This window comes from Crassostrea angulata, chromosome 8, assembly GCF_025612915.1.
Source record: "Crassostrea angulata isolate pt1a10 chromosome 8, ASM2561291v2, whole genome shotgun sequence".
Taxonomy (NCBI): Eukaryota; Metazoa; Mollusca; class Bivalvia; order Ostreida; family Ostreidae; genus Magallana; species Magallana angulata.
This window is the reverse complement of record NC_069118.1, coordinates 50,246,186-50,262,680: the sequence shown is the minus strand read 5'-3', so window position 1 is coordinate 50,262,680 and position 16,495 is coordinate 50,246,186. Positions and strand designations below refer to the sequence as shown.

Genomic DNA, 16,495 nt, shown 5'->3' with positions numbered 1-16,495 from the left:
TGGAACAATGTGAATATTTATATATAATCAGGATGATTAATTTTTGATTATGATATTACAACTATAACATTAACCTTTGTCTCTGCAAGCGGACGGAAACTAGTCAATTTGTTTTATTTTAGATATTTGCATTGTGTTCATTACATCAAAGGCCGAGCGTTTAGTAAAATATTTTTCACTAGGAATTCAAGCACAATGTGTATTTTGATATTGGCCTTTCGAATTGAGTAAGATAAAACTGATTAAATTCAACATAGTCATCAACCTCTGTGTCTACAAACGGACGCAAATTAGTAAATTTGTTTCATTACAAATGTTTTCATTGTTTTTATAACATCAAAATCCCAGCGGTTAATACTTGTTATTACTTTCAAATAGTGACTTTTAAAAGTAATTAAAATCGCAGATTAAAAATGCATGTATCTATTGGATGTCTTTATCATTAAAAAAGAAAATTGATTGAATATAATAACTTTTTTTTTTGGTTTTCTTTTTGTCCAAACTCTATGGAAGAAATAGATAAGCAAACATAATATCTTGCTTGTATATTCTGTTACAAATCTGTAGTGGCGCTTTGCACGTCGTAAATCATAAGAGGCAGCTGTGGCAGCCACTTTAAATCACTTACATATAAAAAAAACCTCCACTTTTTAAGAAGTGTTGAACAGAAATAAGGAAAAAAGGAGAAAAAATGAACTTTTCCGAAGTCCGTTTTCACATTTGGATTGAAAATCGTATTAAAATACTGATCCGTTGATTTTTTTTTATTATTGTTTAAGTGGAAAGTAATATCTGAAGCATTGCTTTACAGATACACGCGATCATGCATCTATGACCATAATGAAATAAAGAAGTTTTAAGTTCACGTCGATGAAGTATGCTCTTGGGGCTTCCCTTGATAAGTGTATGACTTTGTTACGCCATATGAAGAGGATATGTGCAATAACAAGATTGCCAGACTAGTTATTATTGTAACACTGCCCTTGTACCGGAAAGATCTTTGTCTACAATGATACCAGGCTGTGTTGGTTAGGATGAGCTCGTTTTTCCTTCCTTCTCTGAAACTAGTTGAGTGTCCACTTTTCAAACTTGATCGTGCGGAAATAGCAGAGTGCCTTTCGACAAACAGTTACAAAACTATGTCTCTTGACAAGGGGAAAATCACTTTACAGTGGTGCTGGTAAGTTGTTTCAGAATTTAAAAAAAAATTAAATAATTTACAAGCTGAAATTAATTTATCGTATTTTTATATAAAATAACAAACTTCGGGCGGTTAACAGTTTATAAAATTGCGCTAGCTAAACAACGTTCTGATGTAACTTGTAGCATACTTTCAAGAAGTTGACATTGTAATCAGATGAATTTCATATATAAATGACCATAATAAGTATAATTTGTAAAATATGAACATGTATAGTCAGTCAACCATATAAATACTTTTGGGTACAAGTCATATTGCTTTTTTGGTACATACGATATAATGTATGCGAGAATTTTCTTCAAAATAATATTAAGAGCACTTTACTCCAAGAAATAGATTATTTTTATATTATAACGCACTTTATGTCATTTTCTATTTAAATTATATTGTAGTGTCCCATAACTTCAAAGAAACTAGACTTTGTATGTGTTGTTAACGTGTATGTTAAAACGTATGTAATTTAGGAAAAACAAAATCACAAAATGTAACATTAAACATGTCATTAAAAAGGAAATAGCTAGTTCTTCAGTTTGGATTTGGATGTATGAGCTTGCAAGTAAAAAAAGACTGCCTCATCAATTCATGTACAACTCGATCACAGCATTTTAAAAACCAAGGATCTTTCATGCTTGAAATTGTTTGAAGTGTTTTGTTTTTAGATTATTCATTGGTTCTTTTCAGAGGCGATGTTTTTCCTAGACCAGTGCATTATGAGCCTGTGTATTTTTCTGACCAATTTTCATACAGAATATAAGAGGTAATGTTGTGCTATTTTCTTTACTTTAATAAACTTTGAAGAAACTTAGCTTTAAAGAAAGATCCTTTTATTAGTTAATTCATGCATGATTCTATATTCACATTTTTAAAAAAAATTAAAGATCCACATATTAGCCCATTTCATATCAGTATCATGGAATATAATCAGAATAATCTGTAATTACATAAGTTATATCATAAAAAAAGGGTTCATGCTTTAAACCAAATGTTGGTTTAAATTTTAACCTTGTTATTCCAATTATTGATTCGCACTCATTACTTATAACTTTCAGAAAGAAATCAGTATGATCATCTTCCTGTTTTTCGTTTTGCTGAATAATTTTCAAAGCTTACTAACGTTTTATACAACCATAGAAACAAGTCATCCGTCGTCGGATTTTCGCAAAATTGTAATTGACACCACAAGTGGTACCACATATGTAGGTGGGAAAAATATAGTCTTAAAACTGAACTCAACTTTTCAAACAACCGCCGAGTTTGTTTTTGGTCCAAAGAAAAGCAGCAAATTCTGCAGTCCATCTGAGATCAAGACGTGTCCAAATGTGACTCTTCAAGACAACGTGGTAGAATTATTAGAGTATGTACCAGCTTTGAACAAGACAATAGTGTGTGGTTCACTGGAGTACGGACATTGTAGTCTTCTGAACGGTAGTGGAATTCAGCCTTTATCTTTTAAAGAAGGCAATTTTTTCGGAAGTGATCAAGGGTCTATTTTCATACCAATTCATAGAGAAAATTCATGGGTGTATATGGTTGGAACTGCATGGGATGGAAGAATTGATAAAGTACAAGACGAGTTTTCGTTCAAAAAGCTGGAGGATTCGGAATTTTCTTACGAATCGTATTACTCGCATCTTGGTGTTTGCAAAGAAAAACGATCTCACTCAAGACTAAAATTCGTTTACGGATTTCAAGACGGAAATGAGTTTGTGTACACGGTGTATTTGAAGGTCAGAAAAGATAAAGGAAGAGATTATTTTGAGACAAAAATAGCAAGAATATGTCAAAACGATAACTATATGGGTTCATTTAACGAATTGAAATTATCATGTGATGGACACAATATAGCTACGGTCGCGTATTTCTCAAATAGGTCCTATTTGTACGTTGCATTTGGAATAGGAAACCAGTCATTAGAGGTTCGACCATCATCTGTTGTATGCAAATATTCCATGCAAGATATAAGAAGACAATTTGAAAACTCAATAATTATATGCTATAGCAATATTAATAAAGACGGATATACCCCACCCCGATGGTCTGACTGTTCTAGTGAAAGAAAATGCGATACACCTCAGTCGGTAAGAATAGAACTCGTAGTGTTTAATTTTGAAACGATCTTACTGTAAACAGTGACGTTTGCTGGTAGTAAAATTTTAAGTATGTTTAATATTTTCTTGAAGGTTTCAGCAGGCAATATTTGTAATACCAGTGGTTTGTATCGGCTTCATGGAGTTGAAGCTACTGAATCTGTAACACCGAAATCTACTGTGGTTTTTAAGATGGATAAGGCCATTGCAACATCTTTACTTCCGCAGAAATTGCAAGGTCATGTTGATGACATTGTCTGGATTGGATCAAGTGATGGATTCCTTTACAAGGTTTTAGGTGTTTTTATTAATGAAAATCAACTTTCAGACTTGGAAACTACATTAATTATATTGCATCTCCACAAACTCATCAAAGTATATACTGTGGAATCATTAGATTTCGTGGTTGCTCAATTTTTGTGGAATTTATGGTTACCTCTCATCTACGAATTAATATCCTCCCCGAATTAATAAATTAGGGCTTTAAAGTCATATTCCCTTTTGTAGGTATAAGAAAATACACGAAATTACCTCCCCACGAACCTGTAAAATTTAAGCAATCCACGAAAACTGGCCCCCACGAATTTTAAAGATTCCACAGTAATTAAAAATTGATTATCTGCAAAATAAACAAATCTTACATAAATCGATTATTTGTAGTAGAAAATAGGTGATTTTGCTTCTTCATTTTTAAAGCCATTTACAAATAAGGTGAATCTTCATTTACTTAAGATTTGGGGAAGATAGTTTTTGTTATTCCTTGCATCAAATATAAATGCAAATCTGAGCTTTGTTAGTTTTATAATCATTTTCCAAAATATTGTTATTTTTGCAATATTTCAAAAGAGAATAAAAAATATTATTGTTTAGGTTAACAGTCAGCCCTCCAACAGATTTATTGTATATGCAAAATACGATCTGACCAAAAATAGAAATGTCAGAATCGAACCGGATGTTGAGATTGATTCCAGAGCCCAAATTGCTTACTTTTTATATGGAAATAAGGTAATAAACATGTTAAATGTAAAACATATGAAACTTCATGCAGGTTTATACATAATTTTTTACTTGAACTAAACGTAAAATAATGGACATAAAGTAAAAATTATATTCTTTTTTTTTATTACGAATTTGTAAAAATACATTGACCACATATTGATGTTTTGACTATACATGTAACTCTGTAATTAATTGTCATAAATGAATAAACTGTAGACGAAAGGCAATTTCAATGTGTTAAATTATGTGTTGCTGGATCACTTTGTATTACTTAATAGGTTTCGATGTTCCCGCTTACCTCATGCAGAATTCACACCACCTGTGGTGCTTGTGTCTTAAATAGAGATCCTTTAGGTTGTGGTTGGTGTAAAGATAAATGCTTAAAAAGGGAGGAGTGTAGCTCAACTTGGTACAACGACAGCTGTCCACCATTTATACACAAGGTAGAGTTTTTCACAAATGGTACGGATTTCCGTCTCGAAATTGAAATAGCTTCACATGTAGGGCTTTCGTGAATTTAGATCCACTGACAGAGTTAAAAAAAAACCCTTTCCTCTGTTATTTGTGATAGAATAAATTTGAGTTAACAATTTGAATGACTATTTTATATTTTCTGATACTGACATTGTTATTTTTTCAGAGTATAAAGATATGGAATTTTAAGTAATTTCGATCGCCTATTATACTTTTACAAGGTTATTCCTCATGATGGGCCAACAGCAGGAGGAACGATTATAAAGATTGTTGGAGAAAATTTTGGGCAGACAAATTATTCATCACCGAAGGTCACCATTGGATCAATAGTCTGTGAAAATATTACGTGGAATGATACAATGTAAGAATACATGATTAAAACTTATTACATGTTCGAAAATAACAGATGCATGTGTTACTTACCTACTGGATTAACGGTGAATGTTTCAGTTTTTAAATAAAAATGGGTTTTTACTTCTCATTTTTGGTCCTATATTTTTGCCATAACCTCGATGTAATTTAACATGTTAGAGATTTAGTTTAAATCAAAATGTATCATGTGATATATTTTAAAGTATTTGGTGCACATCGCCTCCTGTTGACAAAATGTCGAACAGAGGACAAGTCGTTGTTGAGGCTGCACAACAAACATCAACATACGGCTATAAAGTCTTCGGGAAGTCTGAGAATGATAGGCATGATTTCGCATACAAGGTTTGTCTTATAACATTAGTGTTTCCTTCAATGTTTTCTCCATTTCCTTTCATACATTTACTTGTTGATTTTTTAGTTGTCCTAATGAAAATGTTGCTTACCCTACTCGTTTTGTTTCAATGTTAAAATACATCAATATTTTTCCGATTAATTTTTTTTGGTAGGTTCCTGATGTATATTCGATAAGTCCTACATTTGGTCCACGGCATGGAAATACTTTTGTAACTATCAGTGGGAATAATCTTGATGTAGGATCCAATACATATGTTTCAATGTGTAGACTGTTAAGGTAGAAGTTTTTATCATTTACATTTATCACCAATGTGTTACTAAGTTGAAAATAAATATTGAAATATTTCGTCAATATACAGCGAATAATACTGTCTGATTTGTTTTTCTTATCCCAGCAAGAATTCCACCTCCATTATTTGTAAGACAATCGAGTGTGTAGAAATACGTTCTGGTGACAAAGGTTTTCAACACTCCAAACCATGTCCGTTTTGTCATCAATTTAAGCTGACTATTGACAATTTCCAGACAGATGTAGTGAACGAATCATTCTGCTATAGACCTGATCCGGTCATAAAGGACATTTCAAGGGAAAATACTATAATACGGTAATCAAATTCTAGTCAGCCTGAGTTACAATTCATTCTTTTATCTATAAGGTAAAAGTTACAACGTATGGGAATTTTGAAACTATCGATACATGTATCATATTATATTGACACATTTCTAATTGTTATTGTTTGAATATATTTTATTCGCATCTGATCTTTTACAGTGGTGGTCTGAACTTTAAAATAGTTGGATATCACTTTGACTCCTTTTCCACTTACGTCCTTCGCACCATAATAAACTCTTCAGTAAGCCAAGACACGGTAATGGCTTTCAATTTGCACTATGCATGCGATAAGATATGTACTTGACAATAGTTGAAAAACGACCCTTCCTGTTTCATAAGAGAACTATTGCTTATGTTAAGATGTTTCAATGCAATGCCGTTTTGCTTTAAATATGTGTTTATATTTCAGTGACGTATGCATTTATAGTTAATTCAAATGCTAAGTAAAGATATGATACTAATAAGACGGTTGACTATTAAAAAAGTATATGATATCAAATTTAAATTCGAAACATAGAACGACAATATGTTGATTGTTCGGAATTGCTTGTGAATACATCTTGACTCAGCTTATTTAGCAGATTCCCACACTAAAACCGGTTTTCGTGTGAGATTTGCTGAGTAAGCTGATGTAACTTTTTCGTTTTCCTGTTACAATTTCATTGGCATTTATTGAAAGGGTATGCTAGAGATAGTAAATTGAATAAAATCTTGATTTTGTTTTTGGACTATTTGGATTTATTACATTGTTTTGGTATTTGTAAATAATACAATAATTTTTAATCCCACTGTACTCTGATATAAAGTAAAAATTTTGTTGCCACATCGCCTTATTTTCCGCACTCGAATAAAAGTTCTTTTAAAGATTATAAGATAAAATAGTCGATTGCTTTAAAGGGGCATGGTCACGATTTTGGTCAAATTTTATTCTTACGTTTTTATTATTTACAATGCTTTAGAAATGCATTTCTAATGATCAAATTAAATTTGAGAGTCATTCTAAGAGTTATAAGCAAGATTCAGGGCTCACAATTCTTTAACATTGAAACAAGACTCGTGCCCTGTTTTTGTTTACATAGGTTCAATATACCAGTTAAAAAAATCCATCTTATTTGTCCATCTTTTTATTCATTTTAAGCATAGATAAACAGCTTCTAACGTTTAACATACTTTTTTTTTAGGTTTAAAACCGAAATTTTTACTTCAACGTTCAAAATGTAAACAAACGCTTTGTTTACATAGCGAAGAATTTCAAGCTTTGTAACTTGCTTATAACTCAACAAATGACACTCAAATTACGGTTGCCTATCAAAAACGCCTTTCTGAAGCATTGTAAATATCAAACTCGGAATATTTGTTTTACTAAGATCGTGACCACGCCTCTTTAAAATATGTGGCATGGCTTTAACATTAAGAGAAGTGTATCAAAAAATGATTTAACTGAGGATAATTCATCTTCGTTGGGATATTTTGTTTTTTAATTTAATCTGTTTTTTAAATCTTGAAATCTGTTGTTTAAGTTCATACATGCAATTTTGAAGCAATATATGCTCTTTTGCAGTTTTGTACACACCTCAATGGAACTGAAATCATATGCAAGACTCCAGACCTCACCAACACTTCGATTAGAAGCTTTGTAGAAATTATTGTCCTCTTTGACGGCGATGATTTCTATTGGAAGGACCAACATCATAATGAACCATTCTATCTCAGAGTGTTTGAAGACCCTTTTATTGAAACTCTTGATATATCACTTTCAAGTGACGTTCTTCAAGATAAACGATTTCTTGAACTTAAGGTAAACTTTATTTTATAATATGACAATGATTGCACATTATGTTACAATTAATACCTGCTTGAATGCGGAATGAAATAATTAATGATAAAACAATTGTCACTGTTATTTTAAAGAATACATTGTTGTAAAAACATTTTTATTACAGGGTAGCAATCTACAAAGTTTAAAACCAGAAGACATTCTTATTACCTTGGATGAGATGGATTGTCCAGTCATTTATATAGACTCTTCAATGTTACGATGTGACCTTTCAGTAACGATGGACAAAACAAAGACGAGTGTTACCAATTTGTCCTTTGATGTGGAAGTAAGATAAAAATAATCACGGGAACCAATTTTTTTTCTTTTTATATTCGTTAAGATGCTTGACATATAAAGAAATAATACTAATGCAACATACTGATGTATATGGACCGATACAAGAGCAAACATTAATGATAACTTTTATATATTCATCAAGTTTTCAGTTTAAAGTAAAGATAAGCATTTAATATGATAAATAATCTCATGTATTCTGATCGATTTTTTGAGGTAGTTACAAGTTTCAATATTTGGCATAACCAAAGGGTACTCAAGGAAACACAACTTAATTGAAAATTGAAATTAAAACATGTCCACAAATTTTCAAAGCATTCTTAAATGAAAATATCTATGAGTAAGCTCTTTTTAAAATTAAAGCCAATAAAAAATGACATGGTTAATATGATTTTAATGATATATGAATGCTTTCATTATTAGGTGTTGATTGGAAACTTAAGGATGTCTCTTGGACGCCTGTCATTAATTCACCAAGAAAGACTTAACTTAACTGGAAACAAGACACTGATTCCAAGTGTCTTGATACTGTTCTTCTTTGTTTTGCTTACGATTGGTATTATATGCATGAAGAAAAATCGGATTGGTCCATTCAAAAGGAGAATTATTCATCATGAGTCCTCCGTTGTTTTTCATTCGGATTCTGCTGGGCAGCAGATTTCTAGGCGTCTGATGCCTGACCCCGACCCGGAAAGCAGCACCAGTGCCAGACTTAACGGTAATGAGAGTCTTTAATTTCAAAAAGAAATTATACAATTAAGTAATTTCTTAATCCAAGGCAACACTAAACGTAGAGCCTAAGCAAAAAAAAAACCAAAACAAAAAACAAAACAAAACAAAAAATAAAAGTCACAGATTAAACCTTTATCTTTAATTTATGTTGCTGTAATACACTTTAAAAGGACTGTACCGAATCTTAATTTATTTATTCAAATATATGTTTTTTAGTTTAATCGATTAATTTTATCACCATAATGAATACCATAGGAATGGTAGCTACACAAATAAACCAATCATAAGTCAAATGAAATTACTTTGTAGATTATGTACGTGACTTTGACGGGAATTTGCTAGATCACGTGCCCTATGGAGTGAATCAGAGCGATTTCGCTGACACTGTGCATGTCCTTGAAAAACAAAACCTACTCATTGACGGCGACTGTTTAAGATTTGATCGCAATTGCTCTAACTTAGGAAGAGGTATGATTATTTTATCTCTTTATAAAATATGTTTTAAGTATCAGCTAAGCGTTCTCTACACTTAATTTAAGTGTCTTAAACAGTTTTTATAGTCGAAGAAGAACATAACATTATGGACTGCTAATTCTAATAACTTATTTTTTCGTTTTTTTAAAGGAAATTTTGGCTGTGTTTATAAAGCCTTTTTAAAGAGACCTGGAGAAAACTTTGAAATCGTTGTCGCTGTGAAAACAATAATAAGTGAGTTTAAGAGTAGTTTTTGGAGAAAACATATCGTAAAAATGACTGATAACAATATGTTTACAAATATCTATATACATGATCACTTTTGCAATTTCTAGAATTTAAAAAAACTACTCTAAAATGCAGACAACCGACGGTAGTTTGCTTATTCTTTACGAAGTAACTACCGGATTGTTTACTTTAATAAACATGAAGTATACAAGAAAACGTACCATTAAGGTAGTCAGCAAGATTCCCGATCTCCAAACGGAGCCGATGGCATAGACTTGCTCAAGGAAATCGGAATCTTGGTGACTCTCTAAAAAACACACTCTGTTATATTATACCCGTAGAAAATAAATCAAAAAGAAAAGAAAATGTACAAATAAATGTAATTCTAATGTTCAGTGTACCCAAAACGTCATACAAAACACATTTAATTAATTTTCAGGTGCACTGTATTGCGACATACGCAATTTATGTAATACGATATAGATAAAATTGGAATAGCTTATCAAAAAGGGCGTTACAAATATAATTAATGAAAATCATTTGAAATGAATAATCCATATTTTATTTCAAAAGTAATTAGAATTATTTCCGTATAACAACTTATGTTGTTAAACGTTTTCGAAAGTTATGGATCAGTTCTCCAAACTGACACACTTTTTGCAGGGAATCAATTTATTTACAAGAATTTTCAGAGAATCATATTAACTTACTCTTGTATCATGCATGTATAGAGTTAAAAATAAGTATAAAAATTAAACAAAAATAACAGGGAAATAGATATTTTAAAAACTCTCTGGCAGAATCTCTGATAGAAATTAACTGGTATCGTAATCTTGCATTCTTATGTTACTTAAATATGGCTCTTCATGATTTAGGGTCAAACGATGTAGATGTGACGGCTTTCCTAAATGAAGCTCTCATCATGAAGGATTTTAACCACCCTAACGTACTCACACTCATCGGAATCACACTCGACAAGGGGGAATTCCCAATGGTCATCCTGCCCTTCATGCAGAATGGTTCTTTGTTGTCCTATATTCGGAACGAGAATAATGTAGGTCTATGAACGTTAGACAGTTTGCTTACACATCTGACATTATTTATGATGCTGAAGTAGTTATGGTTTGTTGGCATCGATTTTCATTGCTGTGTTTCAGCCTGATGTTTTTTATGATATGGTTAATTCGTAAACACTGACGATCACACTTTTGGGACGCCTTGTTCTCGGGAATAAACAATACAGTTAAAAGTATCATTACAAATTGTTTTAAGAGTTTTCTTTCTGTTGAATTTGTTTTGTATTTCGCTGACCCCTAAGACATACAATAAGAAACAGTTATAAACGAAAATATGCAAATGCACAACAATGTTAAAATAATTTGACGTCACATCATAAATAAACATCAGGGCTGCGTGTAACAAAAGAACTTAAGACAAAGTCGTAAATATTAACAGTCTCGTAAAATGATCTGTAAAGAACAAAATTGACATAAAACCATTTGTTTACAAATATTTTAATTCCCATATTTATATTTTCCAGCCATAAGAATAAATCATTGATTAGTTGATAATTAATTAGCATTCGTTATTTTGGTCTTAAGTCGTAAGTTCTTTTGTAAAACGCAGCCCTGGTACATAATATTAAAAAATGGTTCGCCTTAAAGAGTGATATTTCAACAATCTTGCTAAATGAGCTTAATAAACACGTTAAACTTTTTTTTACAACGCAATGGTTCCTAAAACATTGATTAAAGAGAGGTAACTTGCGAAAGTTTTTTTACTCGTTGGTTTGCAATCGATCTGGTGATTCAATTAAGTTTAGAATTAAGCATGAATCAGCTTTGTGTAAAAGAGCTCTTTGCATCCTTTTAGATGCCGACGGTAAAACATTTGGTCTCGTATGGTCTTCACATCGCGAGGGGTATGGAGTACATGGCAGATAACAAATTTGTACACAGAGATCTGGCTGCAAGGAATTGCATGTAAGACTATCGATAAACTAATCTGTATTCAAACATATCAACAAACATTTCAATTAAATGTGCCTGAGATGGTTACAGTAATAAATATTCCTCATATATAACATTTTAAAATAAAAACTTTACATTTGATAATGTTTATAACAGCCATACTCCGCTGATTTTTAAATTTATTTTTTGTGGGTTTTATTTGTGTTTGTATGGTTGAGTTTTTTATGGGGGGGGGGGTAGGGTTTTGGTTGTGTTTTCGGTTTTAGTTTTTGTTATAATTTCTTTTTTTTCTTTTTCTTTGTAAAAGGTTGGACGTAAATTTTACAGTTAAGGTTGCAGACTTTGGTTTAACTAGAGACGTTTATTCAAAGGAATATTACAGCAGTGAAAATAAACAACGGCTCCCTGTAAAATGGATGGCCCCAGAAAGTCTTGAACAAGGAAAATATTCTGCCAAATCGGACGTGGTATGTAGACAAAACACTATGAAAATGTAAGAGTTGGAAGGTTCGCTTTTTTGTCTTATTTTTGTGACGTATTATTGAAACATTAACATTAAACCATTTATTCTGGCCGTGACAACTTTAGTTTCAAGTTTGTGCTTACATTCAAAATTTTTGATTTCTGAAGGATCCAAGCGTTTTAAAATATCAGAACTTTAGAGATATTTTTTTTGATTTTTGAATTTATGTCGTTATTAAGCTTTAATAATCCATATGTTACAAAGTTTTTGTTATCAATTAGGTACAGAAAACAGAAAAGTGATTGAAAATTATTTTATTGTCTGATATAATAATCACTATTGCTAGATATAATAATATCAAGCATATTGATTTTCATAACAGTGGTCCTATGGTGTTCTTCTGTGGGAACTAATGACAAGAGGCGCAATTCCATACCCAGAGGTTGATAACTGGGATGTAGGTGCATATATAAAATCAGGACGTCGTCTTCCAAGGCCAGAGTACTGCCAACCGTACCTGTGAGATACCTTTGTGTTAATCTTTTGTCTTGTTAACAAAAAATGACCATAGCAGTGGTGTTAGGATACTTTGTTTTTGTAATTGTTATCATCACGGATTTGGACAATTTTTTTTACACAACACTTGGTTTCAAATGTTGTGTTTTATGGATATGAACCAACTTGATTATGGTTTTGAATGATTATAATTAAGGCTCGATGGTCAACAAATAAGCCATCCGTTTTTAAGCTATTAACTATTGTTAAACAAATGATATTTTTTTTCTAGCTACTGTGGTATCATTAGATTACGTGGTGGCTCAATTTTCGTGGAATTCGTGGGTACCTCTCATCCACGAATTACCACCCCCACGAATTAATAAATTAGAGCTATAAAGTCATATTCCTCTTGCATGTATACAAAAATACACGAAATTTCGTCCCCACGAACCTGTAAAATATAAGCAATCCACGAAAATTGGCCCCCACGAATTTTAATGATTCCACAGTATACCATTTGAGCATTTATAGTATATCTTTTACAGAGCTTTTTCTTTGAAATAGTTCAATGTAGTCAAAATTGGTCACCAACATTCATCTCTGTTTAACGCATGTTTGATATGTATCCTTTATTGCTTCTTATTAAAGGTACCGGCTTATGAGGTTTTGCTGGCAAGAGAATCCGGATAAACGACCTACATTTAACCGTATCAGAGAAGAAATAGAAAGGATGCTGAATATAAAAAATGACAGCAAAATGGCGGGAGACACGCATGTTGAGCTGGATAGATGTACAAACTATCATTATATGGACGAAATGAGTTTAGCCCGGCAAAGGAGTTTAAGCACTAAGTGGTCAACCTCCTCAGAAGATGCTGCTTTGTTATAATCAAATGGATATGGCCAACCCGAAACTGTTGTTTTATTATTACCAGGTCAAAGGTGTATTTTTGGACAATGGCTCTCTAATTCTGGGGCAGTGTATATAAAATACAGTGGGTATATTTTTATGAAAGTATGACTTTTACTTTTTTTGATGATTATTGTTAAGGATGTGTTTGAGTATTCATCAACTCTAAGTATAAGCAAACATTTTGTTTCTGTGGGTGTGACTTTCACAACAAATCATGATTACCAAATACAAAGACAAGTGAGCTGAACATAATGGAATTAAAGGTGGCTCACTACACCGTGAAATATTTTCGCAGATCAGCAGAAATTTACTTGATTATGATAGATATCATAATGGATAAGAAGTATTCAAGTCTAATAGGCAAACATATGTGCAATTTTGGATGAAAAGTTACATTTTCAAAAATAAAATGCATGAACATGAACAAAAACTCCAGGCGGATTCGAACGCACGATCTGCGGTTCAGAAGCCCAATACTTTTTTTATCTTTTATTTAGCTCAATACTTTAACCACTGAGCTACGATGATATACAATCCAATTGAACGATATAAACAGTTTAACAAAACGATTAAATCACCATCTTGTGACGAAGTATCCTAAAAAGTATAAGTGTAGATGTAGTGAGGTACCTTAATTAAATTCGACTATAATTAATCATTCATTCTTTAAGAATTACTTCGTTTGATTTAGGTCTTTTAAACCCTGAAATGATTATACATGTTATTCCGAATGATTAGAGCGGATGTTACAGGAATTTGTAATTGATCATCAAAGCGTTTGTACATAAAAAAATTAAATATATTTTGGCGTTTTTTTGTTTGTTTGTGTTTTTTGTTGTGTTTTTTAATATTTCACAAACATCAATATTTTGTATGCATGTATATATTCAGATGTTTTATTCATGGAATCAAACATCTTCATCGTGGAGGATTTATGTTTGTTGTAAATTGTGAATATTGTGTTCGCAACTATGATCTTTTATGCCTTTTTATCGATTTTGTTTTTCAATAAACGATAATATTTTTGTGTCATGCCTTTGTTACAGTAAAACAGTTGGACATTAAAACATGTGTACGTTCAGTTCTACAAGTACCTGCACTGTCGTCTGGGCGGCAGCTAGCGACTAGTGATGCTATCGATCAATTACATGAGTCTCGCACTACATCTAAATAATGAAAGTAGCACCGTTTTGAAAAAGAAATCCAACTAAAATAGAGTCAAAGAGGGTCGTTTTAATAAAATAATAATCTACATATCAATAACAACATTTGGGAATTTAATGTTGAATCATCTTTATGCGCTCCCGAATAATAGGGGCCAGCCCCTTTTTCTTCATACCGAATGAAAGGTCTCGGTTAGTACTACATCTTTTAACAAATTTTTTTTAGATGGAAAACTACGAAAGCCCATTGAGCTCGTATTTGTAGGAATAAATTATTTTTTCAATATATGCAGCGTAGACGGGAGCAAAAATTCCACACTACATTGGCATGATTTTCCTGCACAGTGTTAATTTCTTTCAGTCAATGAACTGTTGCAATGCTCATTGTGTTCTGCTTCGACTTAAAACAAAAAATGTGATAATGTTTTCCTTGCTTGATAATTCTCAGTTTAATATGTATGTAACTATTTGATGCTAAATTTTTAAATAGAACAGTTATTGTTGTTCTTTCGATCAATACGATGATATGACTCTGTGAATAGTGTACTTCTTGGGTCGCTAAATCATCGTATTGATCGTAAAAAAGCTATAATTTTATTACGGGACGCTTTTTCTCGTACAGGAATTATATTTGAGATCATATCCTTGTTATCGGACCCAACCTCATTAAACTTCCAACAAAGCCAAACGCGGTATAGTTTCAGACTTTTATCCAGACTTTGCATGGAATAATCTTTAAAATGAATTTGGTATGCATCAGCACCGAGAGTCTAATTCCAACTGACAATATTTTAGAATTCAAAATTATATATAGTGAAAAATGAAATAACACAATGAAAGATTAACATAACATAATACAGACGTAAGGAATCAACATCAAACCGCTATTGAGTAAATCATGACATTTATAATTAGCAGCATGTGCAAAAAAAGATAAAAGACGAAGTGTCAATAAACATAAACAGAAGTCAATTAAAAAGATGTCCATCTCTGCCTCAGTTGGGATTAAGGCTGTGTGGAATTTAGAGCGTTTTCTAAAACTGATGTCGATATAGAGGAAAAGTTTTTGTAACAATAAACGCGAAGTCCGAAAAAGTTATTTTATACAATAATTAAAAATAGTCCGAATGATCGAATTTCACATCATAACAACTGTTTAGTTTTTTTGGTTTTGAATATTTAGAGACTGGGTTGTTTTTAATAACACGATTAAAATAGTTTTTCAGTCAAATATTTCGTGACGGTGTTGATTTGAAAAATAAAGTTTAACATTTATTAATTGAAACATAACTTGATTATCACCAATATTTACACCCTTCAACCGTAAAATTGCACACACGTTGATGCTGACATTTGTAAAACTTTTAAACACCACATTATTCATTTGTGCCATTCTACAGATTGCTGAACATGTTTGATAGGTATAAATCGGGACATTACTTTATAAATCGTCCTCGGAATTCCGCGGACAGTCTCGCATACGCTTACTTATTGCATATTAATTAGTGAGGCGAGATTGGTCGTTGATTTTTTAAGTATTCTGAGTAAAATTGTATAGTATTAATTTCATTTGCATAAGAATTATGATACAGAAATTCATATAATCTGCGTATTTGCCATTGTTTGACGAACTCATGATCATTGTTGATTAGAGGGATTAAAGAGATGTATGGTTACCCCACCAATTCTGTGCGGTATTTTTCAAATCTAAAAGAATTAATTATCTACACATGTAATATAGGTGAAACAATACAAGTAATATAATTCAGTATATTTTTTTTCTTCAAATTATAAGTTTGGAAGTTCAAGTTGAAGACACGGAAGAAGATTGTATACGTCCT

At 31.9% G+C, this 16,495-nt stretch overlaps 1 protein-coding gene across 2 annotated transcripts; it reads left to right on the top strand.

Annotated features, from left to right (window-relative positions):
* The first annotated feature begins 1,010 nt into the window (after positions 1-1,010).
* On the top strand, positions 1,011-14,518 carry LOC128160296 (hepatocyte growth factor receptor-like). Of its 2 annotated transcripts, XM_052823586.1 has the most exons (21): positions 1,011-1,180; positions 1,883-1,958; positions 2,251-3,279; positions 3,382-3,579; positions 4,159-4,293; positions 4,566-4,730; positions 4,983-5,122; positions 5,337-5,475; positions 5,640-5,764; positions 5,883-6,092; positions 6,260-6,356; positions 7,662-7,898; positions 8,044-8,205; positions 8,637-8,931; positions 9,255-9,413; positions 9,570-9,653; positions 10,523-10,701; positions 11,520-11,629; positions 11,925-12,084; positions 12,463-12,599; positions 13,227-14,518. In XM_052823586.1, the coding sequence occupies exons 3-21, from the start codon at positions 2,263-2,265 to the stop codon at positions 13,465-13,467; spliced, it is 3,990 nt and encodes a 1,329-aa protein (XP_052679546.1). In that variant the 5' UTR covers positions 1,011-1,180; positions 1,883-1,958; positions 2,251-2,262; the 3' UTR covers positions 13,468-14,518. The 2 variants fall into 2 exon arrangements, with proteins under 2 accessions (XP_052679546.1, XP_052679547.1); XM_052823587.1 differs by lacking the exon at positions 1,883-1,958 and having other exon boundaries at positions 1,081-1,180.
* Positions 14,519-16,495: the final 1,977 nt, after the last annotated feature.